This window comes from Heptranchias perlo, chromosome 5 (genome assembly GCF_035084215.1).
Source record: "Heptranchias perlo isolate sHepPer1 chromosome 5, sHepPer1.hap1, whole genome shotgun sequence".
NCBI lineage: Eukaryota > Metazoa > Chordata > Chondrichthyes > Hexanchiformes > Hexanchidae > Heptranchias > Heptranchias perlo.
Window position 1 is genome coordinate 129,711,022 of NC_090329.1, and position 17,092 is coordinate 129,728,113.

The 17,092-nt window shown below is 44.4% G+C and overlaps 1 protein-coding gene across 1 annotated transcript in view; it reads right to left on the reverse strand.

The window, feature by feature from the left end:
• brox (BRO1 domain and CAAX motif containing) overlaps nucleotides 1-17,092 on the reverse strand; it is a 57,155-nt gene that overhangs the window by 24,823 nt on the left and 15,240 nt on the right. Inside the window, exons 4-5 of the mRNA XM_067985204.1 lie at nucleotides 1,153-1,248; nucleotides 991-1,063 (exon numbers count right to left, since the gene is read on the reverse strand). Coding sequence (XP_067841305.1) covers nucleotides 991-1,063; nucleotides 1,153-1,248 — 169 coding nt within the window. The remainder of the gene's footprint in view (nucleotides 1-990; nucleotides 1,064-1,152; nucleotides 1,249-17,092) is intronic.

Below are 17,092 nucleotides of genomic sequence, written 5' to 3' on the forward strand. Positions count from 1 at the left end.
AGGACTTGCAGGGAAGTTTTGATAGGAAATCTGCATAGTTAGGTACCTCCGTTTACAATAATTGTACAAGCAAAGGATATTCCACTCACCAAATATGAGAGACTTTAAATTCCCTCACATTTGCAAAACACGGTTTTATACTTGAATTATTTTTTCCAAAGGGATTAAAGTGGAAAGATGCTACTGAAAGCCCATTTAATTCAGTGTCTAGATCTGGGATACTTTACAGCAGACATAATAGGTCTTCACTTTCATGTAAAATCCAATAATACAATTAGTGTCCACTCATCGTGCACGCTAGAAAAACAAACAGAATTGGATGGGTTGGGATGAAGAAAGTTTCTTGGCCCATTTGATCTCATCCTTCTAGAATACTTATTTCTACCATCTTCCCATCACAGCAGCTGGCATCCATCTAAGCAAATAGGGACCTCAGTTTAACAAAATCAAAAGCAAAATATTGCGGATGCTATAAATCTGAAATACCTCAATTTAACATCTGATCTGAAGCACTGCACCTCGACAGCGCAACACTCTGTCAGCACTGACTGGAGTATCAGCCTAGATTGTGTGTTCAAGTCTTGGTGTAACGTTCGAAACCACAGCATTCCGACTTGGAGGCAAGAGTGCTACCAATGGATCCAAACTCATCCTTTGGGACAAAGGGACAACAGTAGAGAAGGTCTAAGATTGAGTTTAAAATCCCAACAGACATGAACAAAGCCTTGAAAAGCTTGTGGTGCCCTGCAGCTGCACTGCTTTGTTGTGTGGGCTGGGGTGGGATGGGGTATCTTCTCTCCATCTCCTTGCAATCTTCCCATGTCATGCACCATATTTAGACAAGGGGCCAACAGGACAGTCTGCAACCAAACCGTCATGAACACTGTTGTAAATGGTGCACAAGTCAGTCAGGGAGGGGGAAATGAGGGCAGTGGGGAAGGAAGAGCAAGAAAGCCAGAGGCAGTAAAATTTAAGGTAGTGATTGGTCACCTTGATATGTTTGAAGATTCCAGCTGCATTCCTTAGGCTTCTGTGCACGTCTTTTGCTTCATCCACCGTTACACTAAAATATATCAATATTAATCCAGATTATTTCACCTCAGAAATAGTACAACACAAAAACGGTTGGTATTAAATTATATATTTACTTACTCCTCCTTTCCGGCTAGTCTGGAGGCGTATTTTGTATGCCACAAAGCGACGTTAAACTCCATGGAGGCTAGATCAAAGATGGCATCCTGCTGGGCGCTATGAGAGCAAAGTTGAAATATTTTTATTAATCTGTGTTTGATTGGGGGGTGTGGGAGGGGGGGGGGGCGGGTGGAGTGGAAGAAATCTGCATCAACTTACCTTGAAGTGTAACAAAGGTACAGAACAAAGAAGTGCCCTTTTCCTCTCAGTGTGGAATATGTGTGGAAATTGCACTAAAGTAGGCCAAACGTTACCAGTGGCACTTGAAAGCAAAATGGAGACTTTTTGTTTTAAGATAAGGCCGGTGGGGAAAACCAGTTTCCTGGGGCATCAGGTGTAAGGTGCTATATAAAACCTAATAAGATCTCAAATAAGACCTTAGTTAGAGTACTGTGAGCAGTTTTCGGCTCCACACTATAGGAAGGATATTGAGGCTTTAGACAGGGTGTAATGCAGATTCACTAGGGCACTTCTTAGTATGAGGAAATACAAATAGGATGAAAGAAATGAAAAAAATGGGTCTTTTTCATTAGAACAATGATTATAGTATGATAGAATAGAAGTGTTTTAAATTATGAAAGGATGGGCAGAGGATGGTCAGAAACAGACTTCATATGTCACTAAGGAGTAGCATGTAGTTCAGGAAGAGGAGGGGTGGTGCAAGGATAGATCCTTAGGGGATTCTGTAGGTAACGGTGCAATAGCAGGAAGCAAAGCCATTGCTGGAGATGCTCTGGCTATGACTGGCTAGGTAAGAATGGAACCAAGAAATGTCCCACGGTGCTACATAGAGGCACAAAAAGAAATGGATGCCAAGCCAAAGGAGGAAAGATTAGGAGGGATAACCAAAGAGATAGGATATAAGGAGGAGAGGGAGGTGGAAGGGTTTAGGGAAGGAACAATGAGGGATTATATGGTTATGACCTTCTGGTCACATTGTAAAACTAGATATTGGACAGTAAAGATCTACTCGTGATCATGGGGATGTGGGGTCCATCTACAGGAGTAACTAGTGATGCTGATCCTGAGAGAATAAGAGTGCAGACCTGAAATTTGTAACAGTAACCTTTTCAAAATAGTGTTCACACAAACACACTTTCTCCTCTCCTGCAGGTGCTAACTCCTTGATGGGCTTAGAGTTAAAACAGGCAAGTAAAACAGTACCTCACCAAAGTAACCATTCTTCACATGTAAGCCTAGACAGTGAGTGCTAGCAGATTATTCTACCGTGAAGTGCATCATATAGGAACATAGGAACAGGAGTAGGCCATTCAGCCCCTCATGCCTGCTCCGCCATTTGATAAGATCATGGCTGATCTGTGATCTAACTCCATATACCTGTCTTTGGCCCATATCCCTTAATACCTTTGGTTGCCAAAAAGCTATCTATCTCAGATTTAAATTTAGCAATTGAGCTAGTATCAATTGCTGTTTGCGGAAGAGAGTTCCAAACTTCTACCACCCTTTGTGTGTAGAAATGTTTTCTAATCTCGCTCCTGAAAGGTCTGGCTCTAATTTTTAGACTGTGCCCCCTACTCCTAAAATCCCCAACCAGCAGAAATAGTTTCTCTCTATCCACCCTATCTGTTCCCCTTAATATCTTATAAACTTCGATCAGATCACCCCTTAGCCTTCTAAACTCTAGAGAATACAACCCAATTTGTGTAATCTCTCCTCATAACTTAACCCTTGAAGTCCGGGTATCATTCTAGTAAACCTACGCTGCACTCCCTCCAAGGCCAATATGTCCTTCCGAAGGTTACAAGCAAATCCTATCATCACCCACTATCCATAAAACAGAAAACAGCTGGCTGATTTTTTTTTCTTTCCTTGGCACTGAGGCCAGTTGCAAAACACCTATCACCACTCCAGCTGAAATCACTTAATTCAGCAAATATTGAGCCTGGGAGATCCTGGTCTGTTTGGCTTAGTACAGCACTACCTGATGCACTTCATCAACTGATGTACCAGTGGAACTTGAAGCGTTATTTGCTGTGCTGAAATCACTCTCGGCCAGTCATAAGGTACACTGACTTCCAGTTGCTGACGGACCGGTCGTGTATTTCCAACATTTTCGGTTTTTATTCCCAATTGCCTGGCATTTGCAGTTTTTTTTTCTCTTTGCAAAAACTATGACCCAGGTGTCCTTATGAGATACAATGCAAAAATCTTCTCTTCCCAATTAGGTGTAGGGGGGCTGGGGCAGATCTACGTGCTACGGCAAAGCCCTCACTGAGGGTGGAGACTGCAACCATTCCAAACTCTTTCTTCCAACTCTTCTCTCCAGCCCTTCCAATTGGTTCATTTATTCCTTTCAGGGGCAGAAGGGCTAAGTTTCAGTACCACTCCAGTGATTTTCAAACAATTTTGAATGGGGAAGGAAAAGACCAAATATTAATAACACTTTAAGGAACCCCCCCGCCCCACCACCAGCTTCTGAAAGACAACATCAACTACCCAAAGTAAAACAGCATTACCACTGTGGAAAATGGCTTTTTGTTAACATATGCAAGAGAAATAACATGCTAGTGAATGAACACGCACAAAAACAAACTATAATCCGGTATTTTTGAGACATTGTCCTTGTAGTGTATGGCCTCGGATGGACAGAAATCTGATAATCTGAAAATCCCCTGGGAAATCTGTACAGTTCAGAGAGCCCATTTAAAAAACATAGGGGGCTAAATTGGGCCCCGTAGCACCCGTTTTGTAGGCGCTACGTGGACACCTAAGACCCGAAAATGGTGTCTGAGGTGCGCGTGCACACTTCCAGCGTGATGTGCACAGGACGCCACCTTGATAAAGGTGGTTGCACCTCACGAACGCCGACAACATGTAGAGTAGGGAGATTATGATGTAAATCAGTGTGATTTAAAGGGACAGATGCGATTTTGGAACTCCCCGCTCCAGTCTTAACCTCGCACAGCTAAACAGGTCTTAAATAGCATGGAGGACCCCCCACCAACACTATTTAAAGGGATCATTGTAAACAATTTTACAACACCAAGTTATAGTCCAACAAATTTATTTTAAATTAAATTCCACAAGCTTTCGGAGGCTTCCTCCTTCGTCGGGCGGATGGTGGCCGAAGGAGGAAGCCTCCGAAAGCTTGTGGAATTTAATTTAAAATAAATTTGTTGGACTATAACTTGGTGTTGTAAAATTGTTTACAATTGTCAACCCCAGTCCATCACCGGCATCTCCACATAAAGGGATCATGCAGGAGTTACAGATTAGTTGCTGGATTATGTCTTCTGGCTGCTCATACATTTGTACCTGTTTTTGGAGGTTTTCAATACTAGGACGTGGGGACATAGCCTAAAAATTAGAGCCAGGACTTTCAGGAGTGAAGTTAGGAAACACTTCTACATGCAAAAGGTGGTAGAAGTTTGGAACTCTCTTCTGCAAACAGCAGTTGATGCTAACTCAATTGTTAATTTTAAATCTAAGATTGATAGATTTTTGTTAACCAAAAGGTATTAAGGGATATGGGGCTAAGGCGGATACATGGAGTTAGGACACAGATCAGTCATAATCTCAAAGAATGGCGGAACAGGCTTGAGGGGCTAAATGGCCTACTCCTATTCCTATGTTCCTATAATAAAATTTCAATACTCTACAGGAAGTGGGCTGGCTAGCTGACAGGCAATAGCAAGGGCACTGGCAGAGTGACAGGGGTGGGAAAGGAATGCTGTCATCCTGAGAGAGGACAGCAGGTTCAAGGAGTCACTGCCACTTGCTGCCTTCTGTTATCATAGTAGGTACAGCACAGGAGGAGGCCATTCGGCCTATCATGCCTGTTCCGGCTTTCTGAAAGAGCCATCCAATTAGTCCCATTCCCCTGCTCTTTTCCCATTGCCCTGTAAATTTTTTCCCTTCAAGTATTTATCCAATTCCCTTTTGGAAGTTACTATTGAATCTGCTTCCATCACCCTTTCATGCAGTGCATTCCAGATCATTACAACTCGCTGCATAAAAAAATGTTTCCTCATGGTGACGATCCGGATTCTTTCCCCTCAGTCTGGTTCAGTAAAAACTGAAGTCGAATACATTTTAAAGTTCAACACATCTTTAATAGCAGGGTTCTTAGTCTGCAGCATTGATTTGGACTCCTGATAGAGTCCCTCTATGCTGGCAGAGCAAGAACAAAAACATACAGAAATCCACACGTTTTTATACAAATCAATAGGGTTGGAACATACTTAACGAGGGTCAACACCAATCATAAGCTGGGCATAGGTTGCCATGCGAGGTTACATTATTTCCGGCCAATCATAAATCGTCCATGTGCTGATCATGCTGCTGTTAGACATCAAAGGGGATACTTCCTCACCTTCCAACTTGGAATGTTCTTCCCTGTCCCTTCTGTTCCTTATCTCCCAACCTGGAATGTCTTTCAACTTTGGCTAAGCTCGTTACCTATATTGATCTGCCATAAACATGGAGACATTCAGACCAGTCCTTGAATCACATCAAAGACTCTACATTGATAAGACCATGCAAACCTGCTGACTACGCAAACATATGGCCCAGCAGGAGGCCAGGCCACCTGTACCAATCTCAGTTACTAACTAATTATGATGTGGAGATGCCGGTGATGGACTGGGGTTGACAATTGTAAACAATTTTACAACACCAAGTTATAGTCCAGCAATTTTATTTTAAATTCACAAGCTTTCGGAGATTTTCTCCTTCCTCAGGCAAATGTTTCAAGATCTCCTTGAAGCCTACGCATTTATACATATTGAACAATACATGGTGTTTACAGACTGCCCCTGCAACTGCCCGTTGCCAAGGCAATCACCGTGTTCAGACAGAGAGGTGTTACCTGCAGAACCCCCGAATACACATTCAACAAAAAAACAAACAGGGAAAAAAAACAGAGAAAAAAAAAACAGAGAGAGGCAGAAACATCCGGAAGGCAGAGAGAGCCAGCAAATGACCCATTATATTAAAAACAGATAACATTTGTTCGCTGGTGGGGTAACGTGTAGCGTGACATGAACCCAAGATCCCGGTTGAGGCCGTCCTCATGGGTGCGGAACTTGGCTATCAATTTCTGCTCGACGATTTTGCGTTGTCGTGTGTCTCGAAGGCCGCCTTGGAGTACGCTTACCCGAAGGTCGGTGGATGAATGTCCATGACTGCTGAAGTGTTCCCCGACTGGGAGGGAACCCTCCTGTTTGGCGATTGTTGCGCGGTGTCCGTTCATCCGTTGTCGCAGCGTCTGCATGGTCTCGCCAATGTACCATGCTCTGGGGCATCCTTTCCTGCAACGTATGAGGTAGACAACGTTGGCTGAGTCACAGGAGTATGAACCATGCACCTGGTGGGTGGTGTCATCTCGTGTGATGGTGGTATCTGTGTCGATGATCTGGCATGTCTTGCAGAGGTTACCGTGGCAGGGTTGTGTGGCGTCGTGGACGCTGTTCTCTTGAAAGCTAGGTAGTTTGCTGCGAACGATGGTCTGTTTGAGGTTGGGTGGCTGTTTAAAGGCGAGTAGTGGAGGTGTGGGGATGGCCATAGCGAGGTGTTTGTCCTCATTGATGACATGTTGAAGGCTGCGGAGAACATGGCGTAGTTTCTCCGCTCCGGGGAAGTACTGGACGACAAAGGGTACTCTGTTGGTTGCGTCCCGTGTTAGTCTCCTGAGGAGGTCTATGCGATTTTTTGCTGTGGCCCGTCGGAACTGTCGATCGATGAGTCGAGCGTCATATCCCGTTCTTACTAGGGCGTCTTTCAGCGTCTGTAGGTGTCCATCGCGTTCCTCCTCGTCTGAGCAGACCCTGTGTATTCGCAGGGCCTGTCCATAGGGGATGGCCTCTTTGATGTGGTTAGGGTGGAAGCTGGAAAAGTGGAGCATCGTGAGGTTGTCCGTGGGCTTGCGGTAGAGTGAGGTGCTGAGGTGCCCGTCTTTGATGGAGATTCGTGTGTCCAAGAAAGAAACTGATTCTGAGGAGTAGTCCATGGTGAGCTTGATGGTGGGATGGAACTTGTTGATGTTATCGTGTAGTCTCTTTAGTGATTCCTTGCCGTGGGTCCATAGAAAGAAAATGTCGTCGATGTATCTGGTGTATAGTGTTGGTTGGAGGTCTTGTGCAGTGAAGAAGTCCTGCTCGAACTTGTGCATGAAAATGTTGGCGTATTGGGGTGCGAATTTGGTCCCCATGGCTGTTCCGTGTGTTTGGGTAAAGAACTGGTTATCGAAGGTGAAGACATTGTGATCCAGGATGAAGCGGATGAGTTGTAGGATGGCTTCCGGAGATTGGCTGTTGTTGGTGTTGAGTATTGATGCTGTCGCAGCGATGCCGTCATCGTGGGGGATACTGGTGTATAGTGCCGAGACGTCCATCGTGGTGAGAAGTGTTCCTGGTTCAACTGGTCCGTGGGTACTGAGTTTTTGTAGGCTAATTAACCCTTTCTAACCATTTTACATTCTGCTTCTTTGCCACGTAGGCATCTTAATATTTTACTGAAAACTGACCACGTAGGGATTCTCATTGGCGCCTCTGGCTCTTTTGCCGATCACCTTAAATCTGTGTCCTCTGGTTACCGACACTTCTGTCACTGGAAACAGTTTCTCCTTATTTACTCTGTCAAAACCGTTCATGATTTTGAACAGGTCTATCAAATCTCCCCTTAACCTTCTCTGTTCTAAGGAGAACAACCCCAGCTTCTCCAGTCCCTCCACATAACTGAAGTCCCTCATCCCTGGCACCATTCTAGTAAATCTCCTCTGTACCCTCTCTAAGGCCTTGACATCCTTCCTAAAGTGCGGTGCCCAGAATTGAACACAATACTCCAGCTGAGCCATAACCAGTGTTTTATAAAGGTTTCTTACAACACCAGGTTATAGTCCAACAGCTTTATTTGAAATCACAAGCTTTCAGAGCTTTCCTCCTTTAAAGGAAGAAAGCTCCAAAAGCTTGTGATTTCAAATAAAGCTTGTGATTTCACCCCAGTCCATCCAATTATAAAGGTTTAGCATAACCTCCTTGCTTTTATACTCTATCCTTCTATTAATAAAGCCCAGCATCCCATATACTTTTTTTTTAAAAAACAGCCTTCTCAATTTGACCTGCCACCTTCAAAGATTTGTGTATGTGCACTCCCAGGTCTCTCTGTTCCTGCACCCTCTTTAAAACTGTACCATTTAGTTTATATTGCCTCTCCTCATTCTTCCTACCAAAATGCATCACTTCACACTTCTCTGCATTAAATTTCATCTGCCATGTGTCTGCCCATTTCACCAGTCTATCTATGTCCTCCTGAAGTCTGTTACCATCCTTCACATTGTTTACTACCTTCATTTCCAAGTGTCATCTGCAAACTTTGAAATTATACCTCTATACCCAAGCCCAGGTCATTAATATATATCAAAAAGAGCTGTGGTCCTAATACTGACCCCTGGGGAACACCACTGTACACTTCCCTCCAGTCTGAAAAACAACCGTTCACCAGTACTCTCTGCTTTCTGTCCCATGGCCAATTTTGTTTCCACACTGCCATGGGCTTTAATCTTGCTAACAAGTCTATTATGTGGTACTTTATCAAATACCTTTTGAAACTCCATATACACAACATCAGCCGCACTACCCTCATCAACCCTCTCTATTACTTCATCAAAGAACTCAAGTTAGTCAAATACAATTTCCCTTCAACAAATCAAGCTGACTTTCATTTATTAGCCCAAGTGCCAATTTACATTGTCCCGGCTTATTGTTCCCACCACCGATGTCAGGCTAACTGGCCTGTAATTGCTGGGTTTATCTCTCCCCTTTTTTGAACAGGGATGTAACATTCGCAATTCTCCAGTCCTCCAGCACCTTCCCCATATCTAAGGAGAATTGGAAGATTGTGGCCAGAGCCTTTGCAATTTCTACCTTTACTTCCCTCAGTAACCTAAGATGTATCCCATCTGGACCACGTGCCTTTTCTACTTTGAGCACTGCCAATCTCTTGACTACCTCCTCTTTATCTATTTTCATCCAATCCAATATCGCTACTACCTAATGCACCACCTTCTCCTACAAAAAAGTGGAAAGTATGTCGGTGAATGTCCTGCAAGGTGTTTGGGTGATGTGGTTGTCATGGTTGAATAGCTGTCAATGTTTGTGACCTGTGAATTGTGGGTGTGCGGCTTGCAACAGTGGTAATGTATGAGGGTGAGATAAAGCGTCTGATTGGAAGCGTTGAGTACTGATTGAAAGAGTTTGTTGGTAGGTGGGTGTTGGGGGGTGTAGTGCGTGGAGCAGTGGACGAGGCTAGTGGTGCATTCAGTAGGATAGGCCACTTGACAGTTGAACTCTCACTTTTTAAAATTCATTCATGGGATGTGGGCATTGCTGGCAAGGCCAGCATTTATTGCCCTTGAGAAGGTGGTGGTGAACCGCCTTCTTGAACCGCTGCAGTCCGTGTGGTGAAGGTTCTCCCACAGTGCTGTTAGGAAGGGAGTTCCAGGATTTTGACCCAACGACGATGAAGGAACGGCGATATATTTCCAAGTCGGGATGGTGTGACTTGGAGGGGAACTTCTAGGTGGTAGAGGTTGTGGGTTTGGGAAGTGCTGTCGAAGAAGCCTTGGCGAGTTGCTGCAGTGCATCCTGTAGATGGTACACACTGCAGCCACGGTGCGCCGGTGGTGAAGGGAGTGAATGTTTAGGGTGGTGGATGGGGTGCTAATCAAGTGAGCTGTTTTGTCCTGGATGTTGTTGAGCTTCTTGAGAGTTGTTGGAGCTGCACTCATCCAGGCAAGTGGAGAGTATTCCATCACACTCCTGACTTGTGCCTTGCAGATGGTGGAAAGGCTTTGGGGAGTCAGGAGGTGAGTCACTCACCGCAGAATACCCAGCCTCTGACCTGCTCTTGTAGCTACAGTATTTATGTGGCTGCTCCAGTTAAGTTTCTGGTCAATGGTAACCCCCAGGATGTTGATAGTGAGGGATTCGGCGATGGTAATGCCGTTGAATGTCAAGGCAGGGGGGGCGGGGGGTGGTTAGACTCTCTCTTGTTGGAGATGGTCATTGCCTGGCACTTGTCTGGCACGAATATTAGTTGCCACTTCTTAGCCCAAGCCTGGATGTTGTCCAGGTCTTGCTGTATGCGGGCTCAGACTGCTTCATTATTTGAGGGGTTGCGAATGGAACTGAACACTGTGCAATCATCAGGGAACATCCCCATTTCTGACCTTATGATGGAGGGAAGGTCATTGATGAAGCAGCTGAAGATGGTTGGGCCTAGGACACTGCCCTGAGAAACTCCTGCAGCCATGCCCTGGGGCTGAGATGATTGGCCGCCAACAACCACTACCATCTTCCTTTGTGCTTGGTATCACTCCAGTCACTGGAGAGTTTTCCCCCTCATTCCCATTGACTTCAATTTTACTAGGGCTCATTGGTGCCACACTCGGTCAAATGCTGCCTTGATGTAAGGGCAGTCACTCTCACCTCACCTCTGGAATTCAGCTCTTTTGTCCATGTTTGGACCAAAGCCGTAACGAGGGCTAGAGCTGAGTGGTCCTGGCGAACCCAAACTGAGCATCGGAGAGCAGGTTATTGGAGAGCAATGGATGACCACCCATGTCAAATCATTGCACTTCTTCCTGCACTGCATCCATGCTCCCCCCCCGCAGATATAGGATGCCCTCCTTCTATTCAGCTCTTGCACCAAGGCCTCTAGTACATCAGAGAACCTTGGTGTACGCTGTCTCCCAGGCCAGGTACAAACTCAGATCGGTAGATTGGTGGGGTCTGACATGCAGATTGGAGGGTGTGGGATGTAGTTTTGGGCAATCTTTATTGAATATTTTAAAATTAAACAGCAATTTTTAAACATAAGGACAAGACCTGCATCTGTGCTTTACGCGTGCGATGTCTGACCTCTGTTCAGACTCCGATTAGACCTGTACCTTATATTTTGAAAACATAAGAGTCCCGCAAACCTTGTGCAGCCAAGTGGTTGCTCCTTAAAAATTCCAGCGCTCCCATCATCACCATGCTTCACTATATTGTAGCACAGATTCACTTCACAATTGACTTCCACCACTACCTGCAGCCACAGTACACCTCCCCTTCAAGAGGTGCAGGCTGCCTTTGAGTGGTGCTGGTCACTCACGATATCAGGGCCCCCTGCTGGTGTGTGCAGCCACTCAACAGCACAGGTAGCACTGGCTGCTCGCAGCAATCATTGAAATCACCAGGCAGCACGAATATTACATGCTGCCTGCATTGCAACAACTGAGCGATACCACCACCCATTTTCGGGGGTTAACCAATTTAATCCCCGTAGTCTACAGATGGTTGTACAGTGATTGGATTCTCACACAGAGCTTTAACCTTTAACTTCCACTACAGACCAGGCAAATGCTGTATCGTAGAACTTTTGCTGCATGCTGAGTAAACTAGTGACAGGATTCAGATTTTGCATCAATTCTTTCATCAAAGTGGTTAAATATTCTAGGTAGATCCTTTAAGATCAAATTCTTGGAACAAATAAGGTTCTTCCTTTATCAAATAAAAACTGATCTCCAGATCAGTTAAAAATCCAATTTTTAAAAATATTTTATCTTCTATATATCCTTTACATTATCATGAAGTTCAAGATAGTTGAATAGGAGTTCTCTAAAAATCATATTTATTAATTTTTATTTCAGTTGTCTGTACCTCTTACAGCACAACATTTCAGCTGTGTTACTTATCAAAGTTAAAATAAGATACAGACTCACTATTGGGCCTATGTAGTTTAAAAAGATCACTTAATCGTTAGCTGCCTTGGGCATATCTTCACTCAAATCAAAATGTGTTCCAATCTCCTCATCAACATACAAAGAAAGAAAACCATTATGGCAAAATGGATTTTTGCCTCTTGAATTTTTCAACTTGCATTCTCTTATTGCTAGAATGCACTTGCATGGGGGTTAATTCACAAGGCCACATAACACATTTTGACTGCAGAAGCTATCAATTCAGAACAGATTGCTGTCTAGGACAAAAGTAACTTGTTTTGCCCTACAATAGTGTTTCTAAGTGTTAGTTAATCAATTATCCCAGGGGGTGGTTATCGACAATCCCAAACATCTCAGGTTATTGTTAAGAGATGAGCCCATTGCCCCACAGAAGTACGATTGCAATACTTTGCTTTTGGAGGTGGTGTTCTATTCAACTTGCAGTGTGTGGCACATAGCCACGCAGACTTCTGAAAGCTCCTAGTCACACATCATAGAATAGGCTCTCAACCTAGAGGAAGTAACTTTGATTGTCAGCTTTTTGAGTCCATTGAAAAGATTCATTCCACTGTTTGATATGATCAGTTTTCAGTAAAAGACAAAGCAATCAGAACATGTGTGAACTTTGCAGCCAGCAGACAAAAGGCTATCTTTGTTTTAAATACCTGAAACAACTTAGCCAGGAAGAGTTAAACTAGTAAGTGGTCTTTTTTAAAAATTCGTTCATGGGATGTGGGCGTCGCTGGCGAGGCCAGCATTTATTGCCCATCCCTAATTGCCCTTGAGAAGGTGGTGGTGAGCCGCTTTCTTGAACCGCTGCAGTCCATGTGGTGAAGATTCTCCCACAGTGCCGTTAGGAAGGGAGTTCCAGGATTTTGACCCAGCGACGATGAAGGAACGGCGATATATTTCCAAGTCGGGATGGTGTGTGACTTAGAGGGGAATGTGCAGGTGGTGTTGTTCCCATGTGCCTACTGTTCTTGTCCTTCTAGTTGTTAGAGGTCACGGGTTTGGGAGGTGCTGTCGAAGAAACTTTGGCGAGTTGCAGCAGTGCATCCTGTGGATGGTACACACTGCTGCCACTGTGCGCCGGTGGTGAAGGGAGTGAATGTTTAGGGTGGTGGATGGGGTACCAATCAAGTGGGCTGCTTTGTCCTAGATGGTGTCGAGCTTCGAGTGTTGTTGGAGCTGCACTCATCCAGGCAAGTGGAGAGTAGTCCATCACACTCCTGACTTGTGCCTTGTAGATGGTGGAAAGGCTTTGGGGAGTCAGGTGGTGAGTCACTCGCCACAGAATACCCAGCCTCTGACCTGATCTTGTAGCCACAGTATTTATATGGCTGGTCCAGTTAAATTTCTGGTGAATGTTGATGGTGGGGGATTTGGCGACGGTAATGCCGTTGAATGTCAAGGGGAGGTGGTGAGACTCTCTTGTTGGAGATGGTAATTGCCTGGCACTTGTCTGGCGCGAATGTTACTTGCCACTTATGATCCCAAGCTTGGATGTTGTCCAGGTCTTGCTGCATGCGGGCTCCAACTGCTTCATTATTTGAGGGGTTGCGAATGGAACTGAACACTGTGCAATCATCAGGGAACATCCCCATTTCTGACCTTATGATGGAGGGAAGGTCATTGATGAAGCAGCTGAAGATGGTTGGGCCTAGGACACTGCCCTGAGAAACTCCTGCAGCCATGCCCTGGGGCTGAGATGATTGGCCTCCAACAACCATTACCATCTTCCTTTGTGCTTAGTATCACTCCAGTCACTGGAGAATTTTCCCCCTTATTCCCATTGATTTCAATTTTACTAGGGCTCCTTGGTGCCACACTCGGTCAAATGCTGCCTTGATGTCAAGGGCAGTCACTCTCACCCCACCTCTGGAATTCAGCTCTTTTGTCCATGTTTGGAACAAGGCTGTCGAGGTCTGGAGCCAAGTGGTCCTGGCAGAACCCAAACTGAGCATTGGTGAGCAGGTTATTGGTGAGTAAGTGCTGCTTGATAGCACTGTCGACGACACCTTCCATCACTTTGCTGATAATTGAGAGTGGACTGATGGGGCGGTAATTGGCCGGATTGGATTTGTCCTGCTTTTCGTGGACAGGACATACCTGGGCAATTTTCCACATTGTCGGGTAGATGCCAGTGTTGTAGCTGTACTGGAACAGCTTGGCTAGAGGCACAGCTGGTCCTGGAGCACAAGTCTTCAGTAGTACAGCCGGGATGTTGTCGGGGCCCATAGCCTTTGCTGTATCCAGTGCACTCAGCCGTTTCTTGGTATCACGTGGGGTGAATCGAATTGGCTGAAGACTGGCTTCTGTGATGGTGGGGATATCGGGAGGAGATTTAGGGCCCATGTTTAAGAGAGATAGCGAGTTGCATCTTCATTGTTTTATATATCAATGACTGTAGGGAGAATATAGCTCACTTTTTGAAACTGTGTACTGTTCATTAATCGTTTTTACGTAAATAAAAACTAGTTATTGGTTCAATCCTGTGTTTCAATTCTGTATGAGTACCTATCCAGTCCGCTGTCCGTTGAGAGGAGAGTTCATGAGCAGCTCTTGATACATTCCAGTAACTGGTGTATGGAGTAAAGGGTCTCTGTTAAGATCTCTAGATTATGCTATCATTTGGCTAGATATTGGGTCGAAAGAAGTGCACTCTGGAATGAAGGGGACATGAGAACCACTCACAGGAGTGACCAGTGACGATGAACCTGAGAAAATACCTAGCGCAAAACCCAAAAACAATGACTACCATAAACACGTGTGCACAACATCCTTAAGAACAGTAGGGTATGAGTTGGAGGATGTTATGCTTAAACTGATCAGACCACTCTTTAATACTGTGAACATTTCTCATCACTGGGAAGCAAGGGAGAAAGTCCAGCCCCGGAGACAGTGCAGAGAAGAGCAGTGAGGCTGATCCCTAATGCCAGAGTTATGGAAGACTGGAGAACTTTGGGGTCTTCAGCCTAAGAAGGAGATGATTCAGAGGGGATCTCAAATATATTAGACATTAAACAGTGGGTAAATCTGAAACATTACTTCAAATTAAAACATTACAGTAATACAAGAGGATACCATTTTAAACTGGTGAAAAGCAGGCTGAAGACTGGTATCAGGATGTTCTTTGTAAAGAAAATGATCAGCACATGGGATGGACTTCCAGGTAGGGTAGTGGAGACAAAAAAACACCCCGGTATCATTTCAGAAACAATTAGATGCTGCAGTGGGAGGATTGTGGGTTCCTACTGAGTGGAGGAGCGAGGAGAGGAAAAATGGCCTTCCTAATCCATATCTATCTTGTGAGTTTGTGAAAAGATTTTTAAAACAGACATAGAAAGATGGTTTGAGATTGAATCCTGTGAAGTACTGAGATGAAAGTTAAGGGCTTTTTATGTTTATACAAACTGACAATCTGCAGAACAGACCAAGTCTAGTAGCACAATTAGCCATAGAAATTCACAGCACTCTTCAACAAGCTGGGCGTGTCTAGCAAGTTAATGGTTTTCAAAATTATCAATGGTTAAAAGAAACATGAGCACACAGTAAAGTAACTTGAAGGTCCTCATTGAAAGAATAAAACTAACCTACATTTATATAAAATCTTTCACATCTTCAAGACATTGCAAAGCACTTCACAACCAATGAATTATTTTTCAGGTATAGTCACAGTTGTTTTGTAGGCAAATGTAGCAACCCAATATGTGCACAGCAAGGTCCTGCACACAGCAATTAGATAAACGACTAGTTAATCTGTTTTTGGTGACGTTGATTGATGGAGGAATATTGGCCAGGACACCAGGAGAACTCTCTGCTCTTCCTTCAAATTTTTACATCCACAGGAATCATCAAATGGGATCTTAGTTTGATGTCTCATCGCTAAGACACAATTGACAATGCAGCACTCCCTCAGTATTGCACTGAAGCGTCAGCCTAGACTTTGTCCTTAAACCCAGAGGAGAGAATGCTACAAAGAATTACTTAAACTAACCCTTTTGTCTCATTGGGAATTCTTGTCCCTCCCACCTCACTTCAAAAAGGGATTTTTTTTTATTGGTGAGGGTAAGTGAAGGTGGGTGGTCAAGGGTACATTGAATACTTGATCATGAGAACTATTTCATAGAATCATAGAATGATACAGCACAGAAGGAGGCCATTCCGCCAATTATGCGTGCGCCAGCTCTTTGAAAGAGCTATCCAATTAGTTCCATTCCCCTGCCCTTTCCCCGTAGCCCCATTTACAGGGGCTTTTCCACTTTAGCCCAAAGTTCCTCTGTCAGCTGTGGTTTGGGGTAGGCAATGAAAGTATAGGCATTCTTGAGTTAAGGTCACCGGTTATGGGGAAGGAAATGAGAAGGAACCTGGTCTCACGTTTGCACTTTTAATCTCCAGACTGCAGAAAGGAGCTCAGTGCACCTAAAGAGATCAGTTCTGACTCACAATGTGAGAGAGAGAGAGAGAGAGAGAGAGAGAGAGTGGTCCAGGATCCTAGAAAACGATGTTGAAATGCAAAAGTAAAAGTGCTTTAATTAAACCGTTAAATCTCTTGTTTGATCAGTAATCTTATGGCTCATGAATCAAGATGCTCATTTATATGCAGTTATTATTCTGTGTGGCTTCATTCCCATGGAATGTTACTCTGCTGACAATTTGCATTGTAAAAGGCTCGGACTGCAACAGCCACTATTACAGCATTCGTTTTTTTAAAAAATACACACACACATATTTACCCATTGTTTAAGGCAGAGCAGACTTTCCAAGTCCTGCTCAGGTCCTCAATACTGTTTGTGTTGAAGTGACTATACGGAGTTTAAACTCTGGCTGCAGTTGTTCTTCTAATTGAAACACTGACTCGCCTTTTCATGAATAGGACCATTATTAAAGCTCCTGAGGTCACAGAGAGTATGCTGCATGGGGTGGGTTAGGCCAGGCCATTGTAACCCATCTGAGTACCAAATTTCCCCTGTACCTTTCAGAATAAAATTCTATTTTTTCCCCTTGGTCCCTCCTCCTTTGACTCCCTTCTCGCCAATGGGACAATTTCCTCTCCTCTCAAAAGGCATCTGGACGATTTCCTGGCTGAGCTGTTATCACTGCATACAAAAGGTAGCTGGAATGTTGGGTGATGTGCTTTATGGTCTCAGCGGTCTTCTGGAATTCGTTTTAGGAACA